The 16,628-nt window shown below is 36.9% G+C and overlaps 1 protein-coding gene across 3 annotated transcripts; it reads left to right on the forward strand.

The window, feature by feature from the left end:
- The first annotated feature begins 4,521 nt into the window (after nucleotides 1–4,521).
- elovl5 (ELOVL fatty acid elongase 5) lies at nucleotides 4,522–14,587 on the forward strand. 3 transcript variants are annotated; one of them, XM_027165678.2, is made up of 9 exons: nucleotides 4,522–4,823; nucleotides 6,386–6,469; nucleotides 6,713–6,777; nucleotides 8,782–8,969; nucleotides 10,255–10,332; nucleotides 10,995–11,166; nucleotides 12,465–12,589; nucleotides 13,049–13,183; nucleotides 14,233–14,587. In XM_027165678.2, exons 3-9 carry the CDS (start codon nucleotides 6,720–6,722, stop codon nucleotides 14,359–14,361), a joined length of 885 nt encoding a protein of 294 aa, XP_027021479.1. In that variant the 5' UTR covers nucleotides 4,522–4,823; nucleotides 6,386–6,469; nucleotides 6,713–6,719; the 3' UTR covers nucleotides 14,362–14,587. The 3 variants fall into 3 exon arrangements, with proteins under 3 accessions (XP_027021479.1, XP_027021477.1, XP_047667987.1); XM_027165676.2 differs by lacking the exon at nucleotides 6,386–6,469 and having other exon boundaries at nucleotides 4,524–4,823; XM_047812031.1 differs by lacking the exon at nucleotides 4,522–4,823 and having other exon boundaries at nucleotides 6,412–6,467.
- The last annotated feature ends 2,041 nt before the right edge of the window (nucleotides 14,588–16,628 follow it).

Genomic DNA, 16,628 nt, shown 5'->3' on the forward strand with positions numbered 1-16,628 from the left:
TATATTATTATAATTAGAATATCTATTATTCAGAATCAGAATCAGGTTTATTGGCCAAGTGTGTTGACACACACGAGGACATTCATTGCACAAGCTTCCGGCTCTCATCCACGAGTAACCCCTGTCCTGTACATGTTAATGTGTATTAGGGTTAGGAATCTGTGTATTATACTGTTCACAGTCAGGAATCTGCATGATACTGCACACAGTTAGGAATCTGTGAATTATACTGTGCATAGTTAGGAATTTGTGCATTATACTGTGCACAGTTAGGAGTCTGTGCATTATACTGTGCATGGTTAGGAATTGGTGCATAATACTGTGCATGTTAGCAATCTGTGCATTATACTGTGCACAGTTAGGAATCTGCATTATACGTTTTCAAAGTTAGGAATCTGTGCATTATACTGTGCAAAGTTAGGAGGCTATGTATTATACTGTGCACAGTTAGGAATCTGTGCATTATACTGAGCACAGTTAGGAATCTCTGCATTATATTGTGCACAGTTAGGAATCTGCATTATATGGTTCACAGTTAGGAATCTGCATTATACTGTGCAAAATTAGGAGGCTGTGCATTATACTGTGCACAGTTAGGAATCTGTGCATTATACTGTGCACAGTTAGGAATCTGCATTATACTGTACACGGTTAGGAAACGGTGCATTATACTGTGCACAGTTAAGTACATGACTTCAAATAAAGTGATTTCTATACATATCAAATTGTTTACTTTGTATATATTTAACATGATTGATACTCATTGCTGTAGTTGCGTTGGGGAAAAAAACATGAATCATGATAACCAGAAAATATTTTTTTAAATTATTTTTTCTCATAAAACACTTTTTTAACATTGTTATTATAATATATTATTATAATTAGAATATCTATTATTCAGAATCAGTAACATGTTTATTGGCCAAGTGTGTTGACACACACGAGGACATTCATTGCACAAGCTTTCGGCCCTCATCCACGAGTAACCCCTGTCCTGTACATGTTAATGTGTATTAGGGTTAGGAATCTGTGAATTATACTGTTCACAGTCAGGAATCTGCATGATACTGCACACAGATAGAAATCTGTGAATTATACTGTGCATAGTTAGGAATTTGTGCATTATACTGTGCACAGTTAGGAGTCTGTGCATTATACTGTGCACAGTTAGGATTCGGTGCATTATCAATCAATCAATCAATCAAATTTTATTTATAGAGCACCTTACAACAGCCAAAAGGAGCACAATGTGCTTTCCAGTAAAACAACAATAAAAAACAAAATAAATAGAATCAATAAGAACACAATGAACATAAAATAGCAGTTGAAACCGGGTCTACGCATTAAAAGCTTGTATGAATAAATAGCATTATACTTAGCAAAGTTAGGAATCTGTGCATTATACTGTGCACAGTTAGGATTCGGTGCATTATACTGTGCACAGATAGCAATCTGTACATTATACTGTGCAAAGTTAGTATTCGGTGCATTATACTGTGCACAGATAGCAATCTGTACATTATACTGTGCACAGTTAGGAATCTGTGCATTATACAGTGCACAGTTAGGAATCTGTGCATCATACTGTGCAAAGTTAGGAATCTGCATTATACTGTACACTGTTAGGAATCTGTGCATTATACTGTGCACAGTTAGGAAACAGTACATTATACTGTGCACAGTTAGGAATCTGCATTATATGTTTCACAGTTAGGAATCTGTGCATTATACTGTGCAAAGTTAGGAGGCTGTGCATTATACTGTGCACAGTTAGGAATCTGTGCATTATGCTACGCACAATTAGGAATCTGCATTATACTGTGCACAGTTAGGAATTTGTGCATTATACTATGCACAGTTAGGAATCTGCATTATACTGTGCACAGTTAGGAATCTGTGCATTATATTGCACAAGCTTCCGGCCCTCATCCACGAGTAACGCCGGTCCTGTACATGTTAGTGTGTATTAGGGTTAGGAATCTGCATTATACTGTGCACAGTTAGGAATCTGCATTATACTGAACACGGTTAGGAATCGGTGTATTATACTGTGCACAGTTAGGAAACGGTACATTATACTGTGCACAGTTAGGAATCTGCATTATATGGTTCACAGTTAGGAATCTGTGCATTATACTGTGCAAAGTTAGGAGGCGCACAGTTATGAATTTGTGCATTATACTATGCACAGTTAGGAATCTGCATTATACTGTGCACAGTTGGGAATCTGTGCATTATACTGTGCACAGTTAGGAATCTGTGCATTATACTGTGCACAATTTAGTACATGACTTCAAATAAAGTGATTTCTATACATATCAAATTGTTTACTTTGTGTGTCATAATTAATTTTTTCTCATAAAACACTTGGACCGTTTTAACCCTGTTATTATAATTATATCTATTATTCAGAATCAGAATCAGGTTTATGGGACAAGTGTGTTGACACACACAAGGACATTCATTGCACAAGCTTCCGGCCCTCGTCCACGAGTAACCCCTGTCCTGTACATGTTAGTGTGTATTAGGGTTAGGAATCTGTGCATTATACTGTGCAAAGTTAGGAGGCTGTGCATTATACTGTGCACAGTTAGGAATCTGTGCATTATACTGTGCACATTTAGGAATCTCTGCATTATATTGTGCACAGTTAGGAATCTGCATTATATGGTTCACAGTTAGGAATCTGTGCATTATACTGTGCACAGTTAGGAATCTGTGCATTATACTGTGCACAGTTAGGAATCTGCATTATACTGTACACGGTTAGGAAACGGTGCATTATACTGTGCACAGTTAAGTACATGACTTCAAATAAAGTGATTTCTATACATATCAAATTGTTTACTTTGTATATATTTAACATGATTGATACTCATTGCTGTAGTTGCGTTGGGGGAAAAAACATGAATCATGATAACCAGAAAATATTTTTTTAAATTATTTTTTCTCATAAAACACTTTTTTAACATTGTTATTATAATATATTATTATAATTAGAATATCTATTATTCAGAATCAGTAACAGGTTTATTGGCCAAGTGTGTTGACACACACGAGGACATTCATTGCACAAGCTTCCGGCTCTCATCCACGAGTAACCCCTGTCCTGTACATGTTAATGTGTATTAGGGTTAGGAATCTGTGAATTATACTGTTCACAGTCAGGAATCTGCATGATACTGCACACAGTTAGGAATCTGTGAATTATACTGTGCATAGTTAGGAATTTGTGCATTATACTGTGCACAGTTAGGAGTCTGTGCATTATACTGTGCACAGTTAGGAATCTGTGCATTATACTGTGCACAGTTAGGAATCGGTGCATTACACTTAGCAAAGTTAGGAATATGTGCATTATACTGTGCACAGTTAGGAATCGGTGCATACTGTGCACAGTTGGGAATCGGTGCATTATACTTAGCAAAGTTAGGAATATGTGCATTATACTGTGCACAGTTAGGAATCTGTGCATTATACTGTGCACAGTTAGGAATCTGTGCATTATACTGGGCACAGTTAGGAATCTGTGCATTATACTGTCCACAGTTAGGAATCAGTGCATTATACTGAGCACAGTTAGGAAACTGTGCATTATACTGTGCACAGTTAGGAATCTGTGCATTATACTGTGCACAGTTAGGAATCTGTGCATTATACTGTGCACAGTTAGGAATCTGTGCATTATACTTAGCAAAGTTAGGAATCTGTGCATTATACTGTGCACAGTTAGGAATCTGTGCATTATACTGTGCACAGTTAGGAATCTGTGCATTATACTGTGCAGTTAGGAATCTGTGCATTATACTGAGCACAGTTAGGAATCGGTGCATTATACTGTGCACAGTTAGGAATCGGTGCATTATACTTAGCAAAGTTAAGAACATGTGCATTATACTTAGCACAGTTAGGAATCGGTGCATACTGTGCACAGTTGGGAATCGGTGCATTATACTTAGCAAAGTTAGGAATATGTGCATTATACTGTGCGCAGTTAGGAATCTGTGCATTATACTGTGCACAGTTAGGAATCTGTGCATTATACTGTGCACAGTATACTGTGCACAGTTATTCTGATATTCTGATAAAGCTGATTCTTATTTAACAGCGTTGTAGTTGCAGTCCTGTACGCATGCGCAGTACGCGCCGGCTGTTTTTCCACGGCTCTATGTGAGCAGCGCTGTGATTGGTCAGTTAAGACTGCTGACGAATGGGGTGATTTCTGATACAGCGTGTGAGTTCGGGCTGTGTCCCAAACCGCACAATGCCTTAGTGAACAGTAGCTGAGATTTGTACTTCTTCTATATCCTGAGTTGAAGTTGTAAAAGTATATTTTTTCCCTCCACGCCACGCCCTGTGAAAGTCCAATGACACGTTTTATTGAATGATTACAGAAGTGGAAGAATAGGTGTTTTTCGTGTGCAGGTGATGCGTATTTCATGGATGACTAATTAACTGGCGTACATTAAGTTTAGACAAGAAACTGTTTGGTTTTAGGGCAGGATTTAATTGCCTGGTTCTTCCTTCATGGTGTAGTCGGAAATTGCGTCTAATTCCGCCTTAAATAAATACATTTATATATATATTGATTTTATATTTACTACAAATATTGAAGCAACGTAGTAGACTTTGTTCCATCAGGCTATTAAACCTGTCCCGTTATCACACACATCCCTCCTCTCTCTCACATCCCTCCTTCCTTCCCCTCTCTCTCTCTCTCTCTCTCTCTCTCTCTCTCTCTCTCTCTCTCTCTCTCTCTCTCTCCCTCAAACACACACACTATCTCAGACTGAAACAGCAGAAGCAGGGACCCAAGGACGGAGGTAAGTTCATAATTTTTCACAAAACAACAACTACAAAACAAATCGGTTACAAAATCGGTACTTTTCGCCATTTCTCCGATGAAGTCTCGAGGTGCTCAAAGCCTTCACGTGATGTTGCGTGTTTCATTTAGTTCTTTCATAGGTGACGTTTTCCGCAGAACATTTTATTTAGGTGGTTGTACAGTACAAAGCTATAAGGCGTGTCAAACTTTTACACTGAAAACCTTGTGGAATTTTAGTGGAGTTTTGTCAGCAATAGTACTGTAGGTTAAAATAAAGTGTGTGTGTGTGTGTGTGTGTGTGTGCGCGCGCGCGCGCGCTCGTTTACTGAGTTGAACTCTAGAAATTAAAAACGGTTTTATGATTAATTCAAAAGTTCTACCGTTATTGACCGTTACTATTATGACTCTCGTGACCTGCTGCTGTTAGTCATAATATGTCCTTATATGGTAATATTAGTGACTCAAACGATTCTTAAAAAAATATACAAATGTTAGATCCATGCCACTTCATATACTATGGAAAAGGAAAAGCCAGCTTATAAACTACTTCTAGTAATGCTGGTGCTGCTGCTACTACTACTACTACTACTACTACTACTAATAATAATAATAATGATTACTTTCCTTTTTGGGAACATCTTAGGACACCATTCACACTAGCACAATGTGTTGAGGTCCACAATACCACAATTTCCATCATTTGTTATCCTTTCATTCCTCCATAAACTGCTCAGACATAAGTTTAATTGAATTCAGTTCAATTCACAGCACAGAGCAGCCTTAGTGACATCGATTTCCTTAAAAATTTCACAATATCTTGGGGCTTGTTATAAAGTTTGCTTTCATATTTCTTTCACACAAAAAATATCACACACCGTCGGCTTGATATTAAAAGAGCACATGGGAACTCATTTCCACCCGTGTCACACTTTCTTACAGAGCATTTTATTTATTTATTTCTCTCTCTCCCATACTTTCAAACTGAAGTGATTCTAAAATTCAATTTAAAATGGTCTGTTTTATCTAGTTAATGTAAACAGGGCTTTGTTCAGAATCTAAATTTTACTGAGGTCCCCAGTTCAGAAATGTCAAATTGCTTTGCTGAATGTTTAGTACTGTAATTTCGAGTATTTATCTTTCCGTTCTTTCATAAAAGTACTTGACTCCAGTTAGAACTTTTGTTAATTGAATTTTATTGAGTTAAATATTATGATTTACTTTCAACGTCATTTTAAGTTACTTGTTGATTTCTAAATTGTGTTCCACGATACGATGCCATTAATACAATAATACACTTAACTTTTTTTTTTAAACATAACTAAACTTTTTTTTAAATTGTACCTCTTGGCTTCTTGTATGTAATGTGTGTGTGTGTAGCGCTGTGCTTTGTAGCACTTGGCAAGCCACATTTCACACTTTATCTCTGAGCTCTTGGCTACACCTATTGAATGTAACAGATTTCAGCTACGGTTTGCATTAACAAACATGCAAAACTGTGATTCTAATAATAATGAATGTCACATTTATATACTGTTCTATATCTCTCATCTGTTTAATTAGGCACAGAACTTGAAACAACTGAACAAGTTTAGTTCAACTCGGTCTCATCTGGTTGTGTGCACTTCTCTTCCTGTGTAAAACTGTGTGAGTTGTTTATTTAACAAGTCAGAACAGCAAGAGCGCTAGGTCTTTGTTTATGTAAAGCTTGGTCAGCTTTCAACTGCACTTTACATACCTGTGGGTGGTGTTGTCATACTTAAAATATATATCAAATCTATTTTGAAATGATGGATTTAGTTACTGTGTACACATTGAGTGGAAAAATCAGCTTTCCCCTGCATTGTGTTTAATGGCTATACAAAATATCTGTCAAATTCTTTTCCACAGGCTAGAAATGGAAATCTTGAACCAGAGGCTCAACCAACAGTTTGACTCATGGATGGGTCCGAGGGGTAAGTTATCTCCCATTCCTGACTTCATTTCCATGTATCAATGTAAGACAGGCACGTTTTCTGACGATTTTGCATGTTTGGAACTGAAGGTTGTTCGACTCTATATAGCGTGGGTGTAAAAAAAAAAAAAAAAATATATATATATATATATATATAGATATATTCAACCATCCAGTAGCGTCATACAAAAAAAAATCAGATCATCACAAACACAAGTTTGTTCATTTTCCACCTTTAATGTGATTAGCAACCCAACAAACTTCAAGACAAGAACCAAACAGGATGGTTTTTATAGGGAAAACAGTGAAAAAGCCTACAGTTAAACTGTACAATTACCTGGTTGCACAAGTGTGCAAGTCAAGTCAAGAAGCTTTTATTGTCATTTCAAACATATATAGCTGTTGCAGTACACAGTGAAATGAGACAACATTTCTCCAGGATCATGATCAGGATCATACATAAAACAGGGCTAAGGACATATAAGTAGTCTTAGCCACATAAAGTGCATCTGTGCAACCTGGTGCAAACGGTGCAGGACGAGACAAACAAGACAGACAAGACAGTGCAGGACAAAAGACAGTGCAGACAAAAAGTTACAAGACAATACAAAAAGTACAAAAAATGCAATACACAAAAGACAATAAACAGCAACAGAAACAGCGCCGACCGACCAGTGTATATACTGTATGTGAATACTGAATGTCCAAACAATATTTCTTGCAGGAACATTAGAATGAACACAGTTTCTTAGCAGCAGGTCATTGGGATAATATATAGAATTGTGCAAAAAAACAGCAAATGACTGAAATATTGTATAGTATGTGAGAAATGGCTGAGATATTGTACAATATGTGCAAAAATGGCTGAAATGTTGTACAGTATGTGCAAAAACAGCAGAAAAGTGTGCAAAACAGCATGTTGATGGATTGTAAGCAGCATGTAAACAGTATGATGTGTCAGTGTGTTTTGTGAGGGTCTAAGTGCACAGCACTTAAAGTTTTAACTTTAGTAACACACCTTTTACTCACAATCCAGCACTCATTTATCTTCATTTGGTAATTCTGTTCCACCTTTCCTTGTGAAACACTTCAGATTTATCAAATTCTGAGGTGATTTAATGGGCACGGCACTCTTCAGGTCATTCCACAGGTTTCTGGTAGGATTTCTTCATTTGAAGCCATTCCTTTATTTGACTTATTTGTGCAGGGGCTTTTTATTGTCCTGGAAACCTTCCAATCTTCTGAAAAATAAATGTCATTTTTTCCATCTGTGAGGAAAAACTGAAGGTTTTGTGCCAGACTAGATTGGTAGAATAATTCTCTGTATCTTGATTAGACCCCTAGTCCCAGCTGTAAAAAAGATTATCCCCACTGCATCATGATGCTGCCACCACCGTGCTTCACCAGGGGAATCATTGTTGTGTGTTAAGCTCTTTTCAGGCCTTGACTTCAAATCCTACAGAAACAACTAATCTTTATATGGGCTTCATCGGTATCACATCCTTGAAGACAGATGTATGATAAGTAGCGCCACAGCAGATCATTCGTTTCACACATTTGATTTTGGCACAAGCTGTATGCTGGATGCCCTTACTGATGCAACACTCCCAGGCTTGGGGTTAAACCCTCAGTGGCAGGGTTGGTTCCCTGCCCAGGCCACGGTTTATGAAAACATGGGATCATGCTGCTGGAAGACAAGAGACATTAATACACCTATAGTACTACTTATTATTTTATATTTACTCCCTTTGAGCCTCCGTGACAGACAACTGCATCTTAAAATATAAGTAAATAAATGATATTAAAAAGAATAATTCAGCTTTGTTTTTCAGTACTAGTACTTCTCATGAATTTGATTATTATTGGACCTCGATCTCTCTTCTATTTCTGTTGTGCAGCCTTCTGTAGCTTATGCAGTGATTGTTTTTATTTCTTTGCTCTGACTGGATTTGCCTGAGCAGTGTGATTATTTAAAATGTAAAATTTTTGCTCATGATGTTTTCAGATCCTCGTGTGAGAGGCTGGCTCCTGCTGGACAACTACCTACCCACTCTGTCCTTCACCATCATTTACCTCCTGATCGTGTGGATGGGGCCAAAGTACATGAGGAACAGGCAGCCTGTCTCCTGCAGGGGGATCTTAGTGGTGTACAATATGGCGCTCACCCTTCTCTCCCTTTACATGTTTTATGAGGTGGGTTAAACTGTAAGAGAGATTTTGAGAAAACTGTTCAGGTTTAATAAGGTTAATGAATACTTAATATATATTAAGATATTTAATTCCTGATTTTGCGGACATTAGAACCTCAGCGTAACAAGGTGAAAGCACATGAAGTATTTTTCACTTTGCTGGAAAATCACGTCATTATGATTCTCTGATCATAATGAAGTGATTTTCCAGCAAAGATTTCAGAGCAGACTATGAGCTAAGGAAATATCGGGGGACGGACGACATGGACAACATGGAAAGGTGTTTGTCTCTCACTTTGGTGTCATTACTCAGAGCCTCTTCTGCTGAATGCCTCATAATTGGTGTTTAGGAGACCGTGGTGGAGAGAGCTGTGTAATGTGTTGCTCCAGAACTGCTTGTAAAGGCCAAGGCATATAATTTGCGTTATATTAATCCTCGTGATGCTTTTTCATTAGCCTCCCTCTCCTGTGGTAAAGGACATGGGGAAGTCATGGTGGAAAAGTTAAATGAAAATTTAAGCGCTCAGAATAGCTCCGTATTGATTTGCAGTGACTCTTCTTTATAAAGGGGTCAAGTGGACCCAAACAGCGCCAGCAAAATGCTCCCCAGTATAACAGAGCCACTGTTGAATCTTTTAGTTTGTCTCCCTTCATCCTGACGACATTGTAATTGTTCATTGTTTTCTCAACACCACTTCTATGTCACATGGCTGTCGTAATAGAAGTGGATGCATGTAGAGTTTGCAGCACAGGGAACTGGTATAATATTGTTGTTTGATCACCAGTTAAGGGTGAAAGTCCTTCTTAAGATTAAACTTTCTATCACAACACATGCAATCAAACCTTATTTAGATTGTAATTGGGTTAAATGTAGAGGCTTGTAAAAGTTAGAATGTAGTTTAAAAAGAAAGATATAAGAACAGCTAATAATAAATTATATTATATAAATAATATCAGGTGATGTAGGATAAAGCTTCCAATCATGTCCAGTTTACAAGATACAGTATGTAGTGTATTTGGATGTTATTTGTTTTTGAAAGCAGGTGATAGTCTTATATAAGGTGATAATCCTGGCTTCAGCTTGTCTAGTGTGGGAGATCGAAGCACTTGGAAATGTTCATTACATTTATCACCGCAGAAGTAAACAGATCTAAACATGTGACTCGCTTTCATCATGCGCTTCCAATACAAGCATAAAGCCTTCTCATTGACTATGGTGCCTATTTACAGGGATTATTGTGAGCCTATTTTGGATTGTTAAAGCGTTCATGTCCCCTGTTTCTCTGCAGCTTGTGACTGCTGTGTGGCAAGGCGGCTATAATTTCTTTTGCCAAGACACTCACAGCGGAGGAGAGGCCGACAACAGGGTAAAACATGTACACCACACCTTACAACGTGACTTGTTCGTTGCGTATTGGGTCACATCCTGAAATTCCTACATAGTAGTCACTTCCTCCTGAGACAACAATCAAACAGCATAAGGCCGTCTCGTTGAGCAGTGCTGCTTGTGGCGCTGGTGCGGTTGCCAGATTCATGACATCATTGGCTACTCTGTGAAAGGCGTACAGTCAACCACAGTGTAGTGAACTTTAGTCCGAATCAGCAGACAAGACAGCCTGGTATCTCACACACACATACACACACAGGGGTAACGAGCAGTTTTATAGAGGTAGCAGCAGTTTAATAGAGGAAGCCTACTGTGTAAAACTATATTCAGTACAAAGTGTACACTTGTTGCTGGAATTTTTGTAATTGTCTCAGTCAAACTTAAATTTGTTATTAAAAATGTCAAGACATTTTCCTACTTTTGAGGAGGCATATTTTACATAAATCTTGTAAATGCTTATATATTTTATATGGCTGGCTATGAACTAGCTATGCTACCTGGGCGGAAGGAACATCATTACTCTCCTGTCAACAGACACAGATAGACAGAGAGACTAGCCAATTACAATCTTCTGTGTTTTTTTTTTTTTCTTTGAGTTTTTACAGCTTATCGCGATGTGTAATCACCAACGTGTCTCTGCAGGTTATAAACGTGCTGTGGTGGTACTACTTCTCCAAGCTCATCGAGTTTATGGATACCTTCTTCTTCATCCTGCGCAAAAACAACCACCAGATCACCTTCCTGCACATCTACCACCATTTCACAATGCTGAACATCTGGTGGTTCGTCATGAACTGGGTGCCATGTGGACACTGTGAGTGGGGAAAAAAAATAAATAGAAATATGTTCCTAATTTTGAGTCAACCGGGAAATGAATGCACCATTTACAGAAGCTCAGTAAGCAAGGTGCAGGTCTGTATGCCATCATATGATATCAAACACTGTCTCGTAAAGTCTAGGTCACACTATCTTATCAGTTGGGCTTTATAATAACAAACCTTAACACAACCTCTCCAAGGACTACAGACAAAGTCAGCATTCTGATGTACAGGTACAATAAATTGTGCTGGATGTCAACAGCTATATAGTCTTGGAACCAAAATTGAATAGATCATTTGGCATGTGTGTTTTAAATGAATGCAATTACCAATAAGAAAAGGAGTTTATATATTATTTTTTTTCTTTCTGGTTGAAATTAGATTACACTATTGCATTTAGATAGGGAGACTTTCATATGAAGCTTGTGGAAGAAAGCTAAATGCATTCATTAATGTGAAGGTAAATGTGATTTGCATCGGCTGCACGGTGCATTTACACGGTTCATTCATTCATCCTTAGTAACAGCCTGGTCAGACTCAGAGATTTAAATTAGGCTGCTAGGGTTTATAGTTTGGGAAAGATTGCAAAAAGTCACATCTCTAGTTTTGAACTAGAGTGGTATAGGTTGGGGAGGTTGAGGAACTGTGTGAGCCAAAGTTCATGCCACATGCTGTTATGATTGCTTAGACAATTTGGTTAGTTTTCTGTCTTGTGAGATGTGCTTTTGTTTGTTTTTGTGTTCTCACGTGTGTTTGTCCTGCCTGATCATTATCCCTTTCCTGGCTCTGCACACATGTTCCTCATATATTGCTAATTACCCTTTCTATTTATACCTGTTTGTGTGCTTTTGCTTTTTCAGTGCTTGTTTTTGTGCATTGTTTGTTACCTGGTGTTCTCCCTTTCATGTTTTTTGGTTCTTGTAACGTGCTTTGTATTGTAGTTGATCAGTTTTTCTCCTCATGTTTTCCTATGACGGATCGTTTTGTTAGCAAACCAACCCCTGTCAGTATTCTGTCCCTGCATTTGGGTCTGGATTCTTTTTTTCTCCGGAGGCAACCGTTTCTGACACGTGCTGGCATTTCTGAAGTAGTTTATATTTAATAATTATAATAAAAAAAAAACTTCATGTTGTATATTAAATGAATATGCATACAGATCTAAACATATGAAGCAACAAACAGATACAGATGTTCCAGTGTTACTTAAATATTAGAATTTTTTCAAAAGCAAACAGAGGTATATTATCCATAACACTTTCTCTCTCTCTCCCTCTCTCTTTTTTTTTTTTACCAGCCTATTTTGGTGCCACCTTTAACAGCTTCATCCATGTGCTAATGTATTCTTACTACGGGCTCTCAGCTATTCCTGCCATTCAGCCGTACCTGTGGTGGAAGAAGTATATAACCCAAGGACAGCTGGTGAGCTGCACTTTATTTTAATCACTTCTGTTTATGCTACAGCGATTATGTGGTTTGTTGTGCAATAGAAAAAGAGATGAAATATACATTAACAAAAATGTATTCCCTGTCGCCTGACATTTTGCATACATTTTGCAATGATAGATTTCCAACCTAAAACATTTTAAAGATGTTGATTATTTGATTTTATTGACCTGGCTGACAATCCTGATAAGATACAGCTGAGCAGATAAGAGCCTGGATCAAAGACCCAGCAGTAGCAGTGTAGATGTGCTAGGGGTTTGAATTCAGCAGACTGAATCATTATGCTCTGTGCCACCAATGGCTATATGATAAGATAACTGTCAGTCATGTTAATATAAAGTATTAATGCTCATAATACATCATTTTACATCTCAAGTGTATCACAGCACGGTTTATATGAAACACACATCTTACCTTGTAGCATTGCATTAACAGGTCCAGTTTGTCCTGACTATGATCCAGACATCCTGCGCTGTGGTGTGGCCCTGCGGTTTCCCAAAGGGTTGGCTGTATTTCCAGATCAGTTATATGATCACCCTTATTATTCTCTTCTTAAACTTCTACATACAGGTAAGACTCCATGTATGTACCTGTGTGGTTTGATTTTTGTGGCAATGAAATGGACAGCTGATACAGTAAAATGGTTTAGACAGCATTTGCTACACTTTAAAGTATATGTAACAAAAGGACACACAACGGTCCTGAAGTTTAGCTTTACTACAGTTTGTCATAGGATGAGTCCTGACTGCAAAAATATGTCACTTTTACAGTACGATATTAAACGTGTAAGGACTAAAAGACAATATGCTGTGCTGTTATACCACAGAAATTTTTTTTTAAGGAACACTGAACTTTTTCTCCACTTACACAATATGGCCAAAGTTTTGGCACCTAAATATCACATCTGTTTGTGCTTGTTGAACATCCCATTCCAGTCTCATTCCCACATTTACCGTTATAATAAACTCCACTATTCTGGGAAGGCTTTCCAATAGAATGTGGAGCGTGGCTGTGGGGATTTGTATTCATTCAGCTAAAAGAGCATCAGTGAGATCAGACACAGAGGAAGGCTGGGATGATTTCAGCATTCCAACTTATCCCAAAGGTGTTCAGTGGCATTAAGGTCAGGGCTCTGTGGAGGCCACTCAACTTTTTCCACTTAAACCTTGGCAAGCCATATCGTATAAAAGGTTTGAGCTCTTTAGTTGCAGTAAAGGGAACTTGTAAAGCTACAGCACACAAAGACATTCTAGCCAACTCTAGCTTCCAACTTTGTGGCAACAGTTTAGGGAACGCTTACATTCGAGTGCGATGGTAAGGTGTCCGATGCTTTTCGCAACATAATGTACATTATTTAATGTACAACTTTAAACAGTCATTTCCTCTTCAGCCTCTCTATCATTTTGCGAATTACATCCTGAATATTTTCCCATATCAGAAACGGGAAGAAATTCCATCCATAAAATGATAAAAATGTCTCTTGACATATCAACGATATAAAAAACTGATCAACAGCAAATGAAGCATCTTGAAGTAGCCTCCGGAATCAGTGTATTAGCTTACATTCCTAAATCTGTGCCAAGATTATGATGTTGTTGTTCTTTATTCTTTATCACCAGACTTATAAGAAGAAGGGCACTGCAGCAAAAAAGGATCCCCGGCACAACGGCATTAAATCTGTGAACGGCCACTCAAACGGTGCGAGTCATACAAATGCTGTAAAGAACAGGAAAGCGAGAACAGACTGAGGACCGGTCTATTCGTCCAGTTCCACCATATGTGTAATCTTTCTGTGACCGTGCTACCCCAGGCTACACACAGCAGAGCAAGAAGCTAAATCAAACTATATCTATTTTACTGTTGATGAGAGTCATAAAATTTTGCACACTTTTGTGTCCTACTATTGTTCATATTGAATTCAAAAGACAATATGAGGAAAATTACACTGAAATTAAAATATAAGTCGTAACAGGATTTGAGTTATGTAGAATGTTTTTCATTATATTACTGTCTTGTACGTGTGGTGGCCGAGAAAACCATTTTATAATCATAAATTGTAACATATTTCAGCAAACTTCTGTAGAAATACAGTTTTAGTTACTTTCTAACCATGTTTTGGACAGCCATAGTGAAATGGATGTAAGCCAAATATCTGAGATTTTCCATCATAAATCCTTAAATCATAGTGTCTTGTTGATGGTCTATAGGAAGGAGATAATACACACTATACAGTATATGCAAAAGAGAAACACAATACAGAACCAAATTTCTAAATTTTACCTTGTTAAAGATTTCCACAGCTGCTAAACATGTTCAATGATTGTTTAATGGATGAGACTGATTTAACACAAAATGGAAAAAATGCAACAAAACAAAATATATATTGCAGAAACAATAATTGTAGTTGTTTTTGTTTTGTTTTACAGTGGAGGCCAAACTTTTTTTCTTTGTAGGTCTTATTAGTTTATTTAATATTATTTAATGCATTATTTAATTTTTTTTTTAACATGGTCAAACATCACATCAAATTAGCTTTCGTTTAAATCTTCAATACTTCTGTATACTTCAATACAAATGTGTTTATTTCAGTGTCATCAGACTTTTAGCCTCAAACCCCACTGTATACGTATGAACTCATTTGTAAGGATATTGTACATTTTAAAGCACACAAAATATGCTGTATGAATATTACAGCCATAAAAAACCATCAGGTTTAACGAGAGCTAATATTGTTTTATCATGTCTTGAGTTGAGAAGCATGTGACTTGTATGGTACATGCTAGCGCTTCCTGTTTCCATTAGCAGCTAACAAGCTAAACGATGCTAAGCTATCCAGTAGTTAAACACTTGAGTAAAAAAAAAAACAGAATAAGCAAACTTTGTCACTTAATATTAGACTAGATTCAAACTTCACTGTTGTACCTTTGAATTGTTAGATAATTCATCGTTAGAGATTATAGCTCTAATATTCATTGTGTCCTTTGTACAAACTGTTATAAACAACAAAATTCAAATACAAATGAACTCCAATCAAAAAAGATTTCTAATGGAAGAAAAGTAATAAAATGTTAATAAAGTGATAACATTTTGCTGATATCTTGATTTAGTTATAGCCTTGTCTGAAGTATAAAGCTGTCGATCATTAATGATAAACAAGGAGGTTCATAAACCTCGAACATTATTTACAAGCTTCAACACAGTCTATAGTTTATGCCTTAAAATATAACATTCTATTCCATTTATGTGCATAAATCTAATCCAGTTATTTTTACTAACTGACTATTTTATTAGGAAAACCTTAATTTGCATATTCATGCTTAAGTGACTTAGCAAACCAGAGAATCATATTGGAGCAGCACAACATTGGTTCACTTATAAATCCTGGTCTTGGTTGAGAGAATTAGAAGGCGATCTGGTCTTTTCGCCTCAATGTTTGGTGTTTATAGGAGTGTATTTCAGTGACTGTGTTTGTAAAATGTTAAGTGTACCACTATCTGTGGATTTACTGTCTCTAAATATTGATTTAAAAACAAAGCAAGATTGCTAGCATTTTCAACTAGCGTCTTCTCTGTGTTTATTCCGTTTAGTGTTTTACCTGACACAGGTTTCATTATTGTAACACTTTGTAGTGACAAAATATCCTGTGGGATTATTTAAAAGCTACCCTAAGTGTGTTGTTAATGTGCATAAATAAAAGCATTAGTGTTTATCCTGTCACGTGTACTGGACATATGACATATAATCAAACAATTTTATAAAACTGTTTTTTTTTATGCATGGTTCAGACAAAATCTCAGCAAGTGAAGACATTAATGTTCCTCTTAAGCCAATTGAACTTTGTCGAAAATGAGCAAATCCATTTTTTTTTCACTAATTTGTGATAAATTAGGTAAAACTGGTTAATCCTGAAGGACAAAGTTAAAAAATAATGCTATGCGTCAGATTAATTCTAAAGTTAATTAAGGACATGGAAAAAGTTCCAGATTACTTTTTACAATTTTTCACATTTCATAGA

Source organism: Tachysurus fulvidraco, chromosome 4 (genome assembly GCF_022655615.1).
Source record: "Tachysurus fulvidraco isolate hzauxx_2018 chromosome 4, HZAU_PFXX_2.0, whole genome shotgun sequence".
NCBI lineage: Eukaryota > Metazoa > Chordata > Actinopteri > Siluriformes > Bagridae > Tachysurus > Tachysurus fulvidraco.

Excerpts from the sequence above, each read along its gene's own strand:
- elovl5 (XM_027165678.2), top strand. The coding sequence starts at position 6,720 with ATGGAAATCTTGAACCAGAGGCTCAACCAACAGTTTGACTCATGGATG. Across the intron at positions 11,167-12,464 it reads CTGGGTGCCATGTGGACACT|CCTATTTTGGTGCCACCTTT; the intron begins GTGAGTGGGGAA and ends TTTTTTTACCAG. Across the intron at positions 12,590-13,048 it reads ATATAACCCAAGGACAGCTG|GTCCAGTTTGTCCTGACTAT; the intron begins GTGAGCTGCACT and ends TTGCATTAACAG.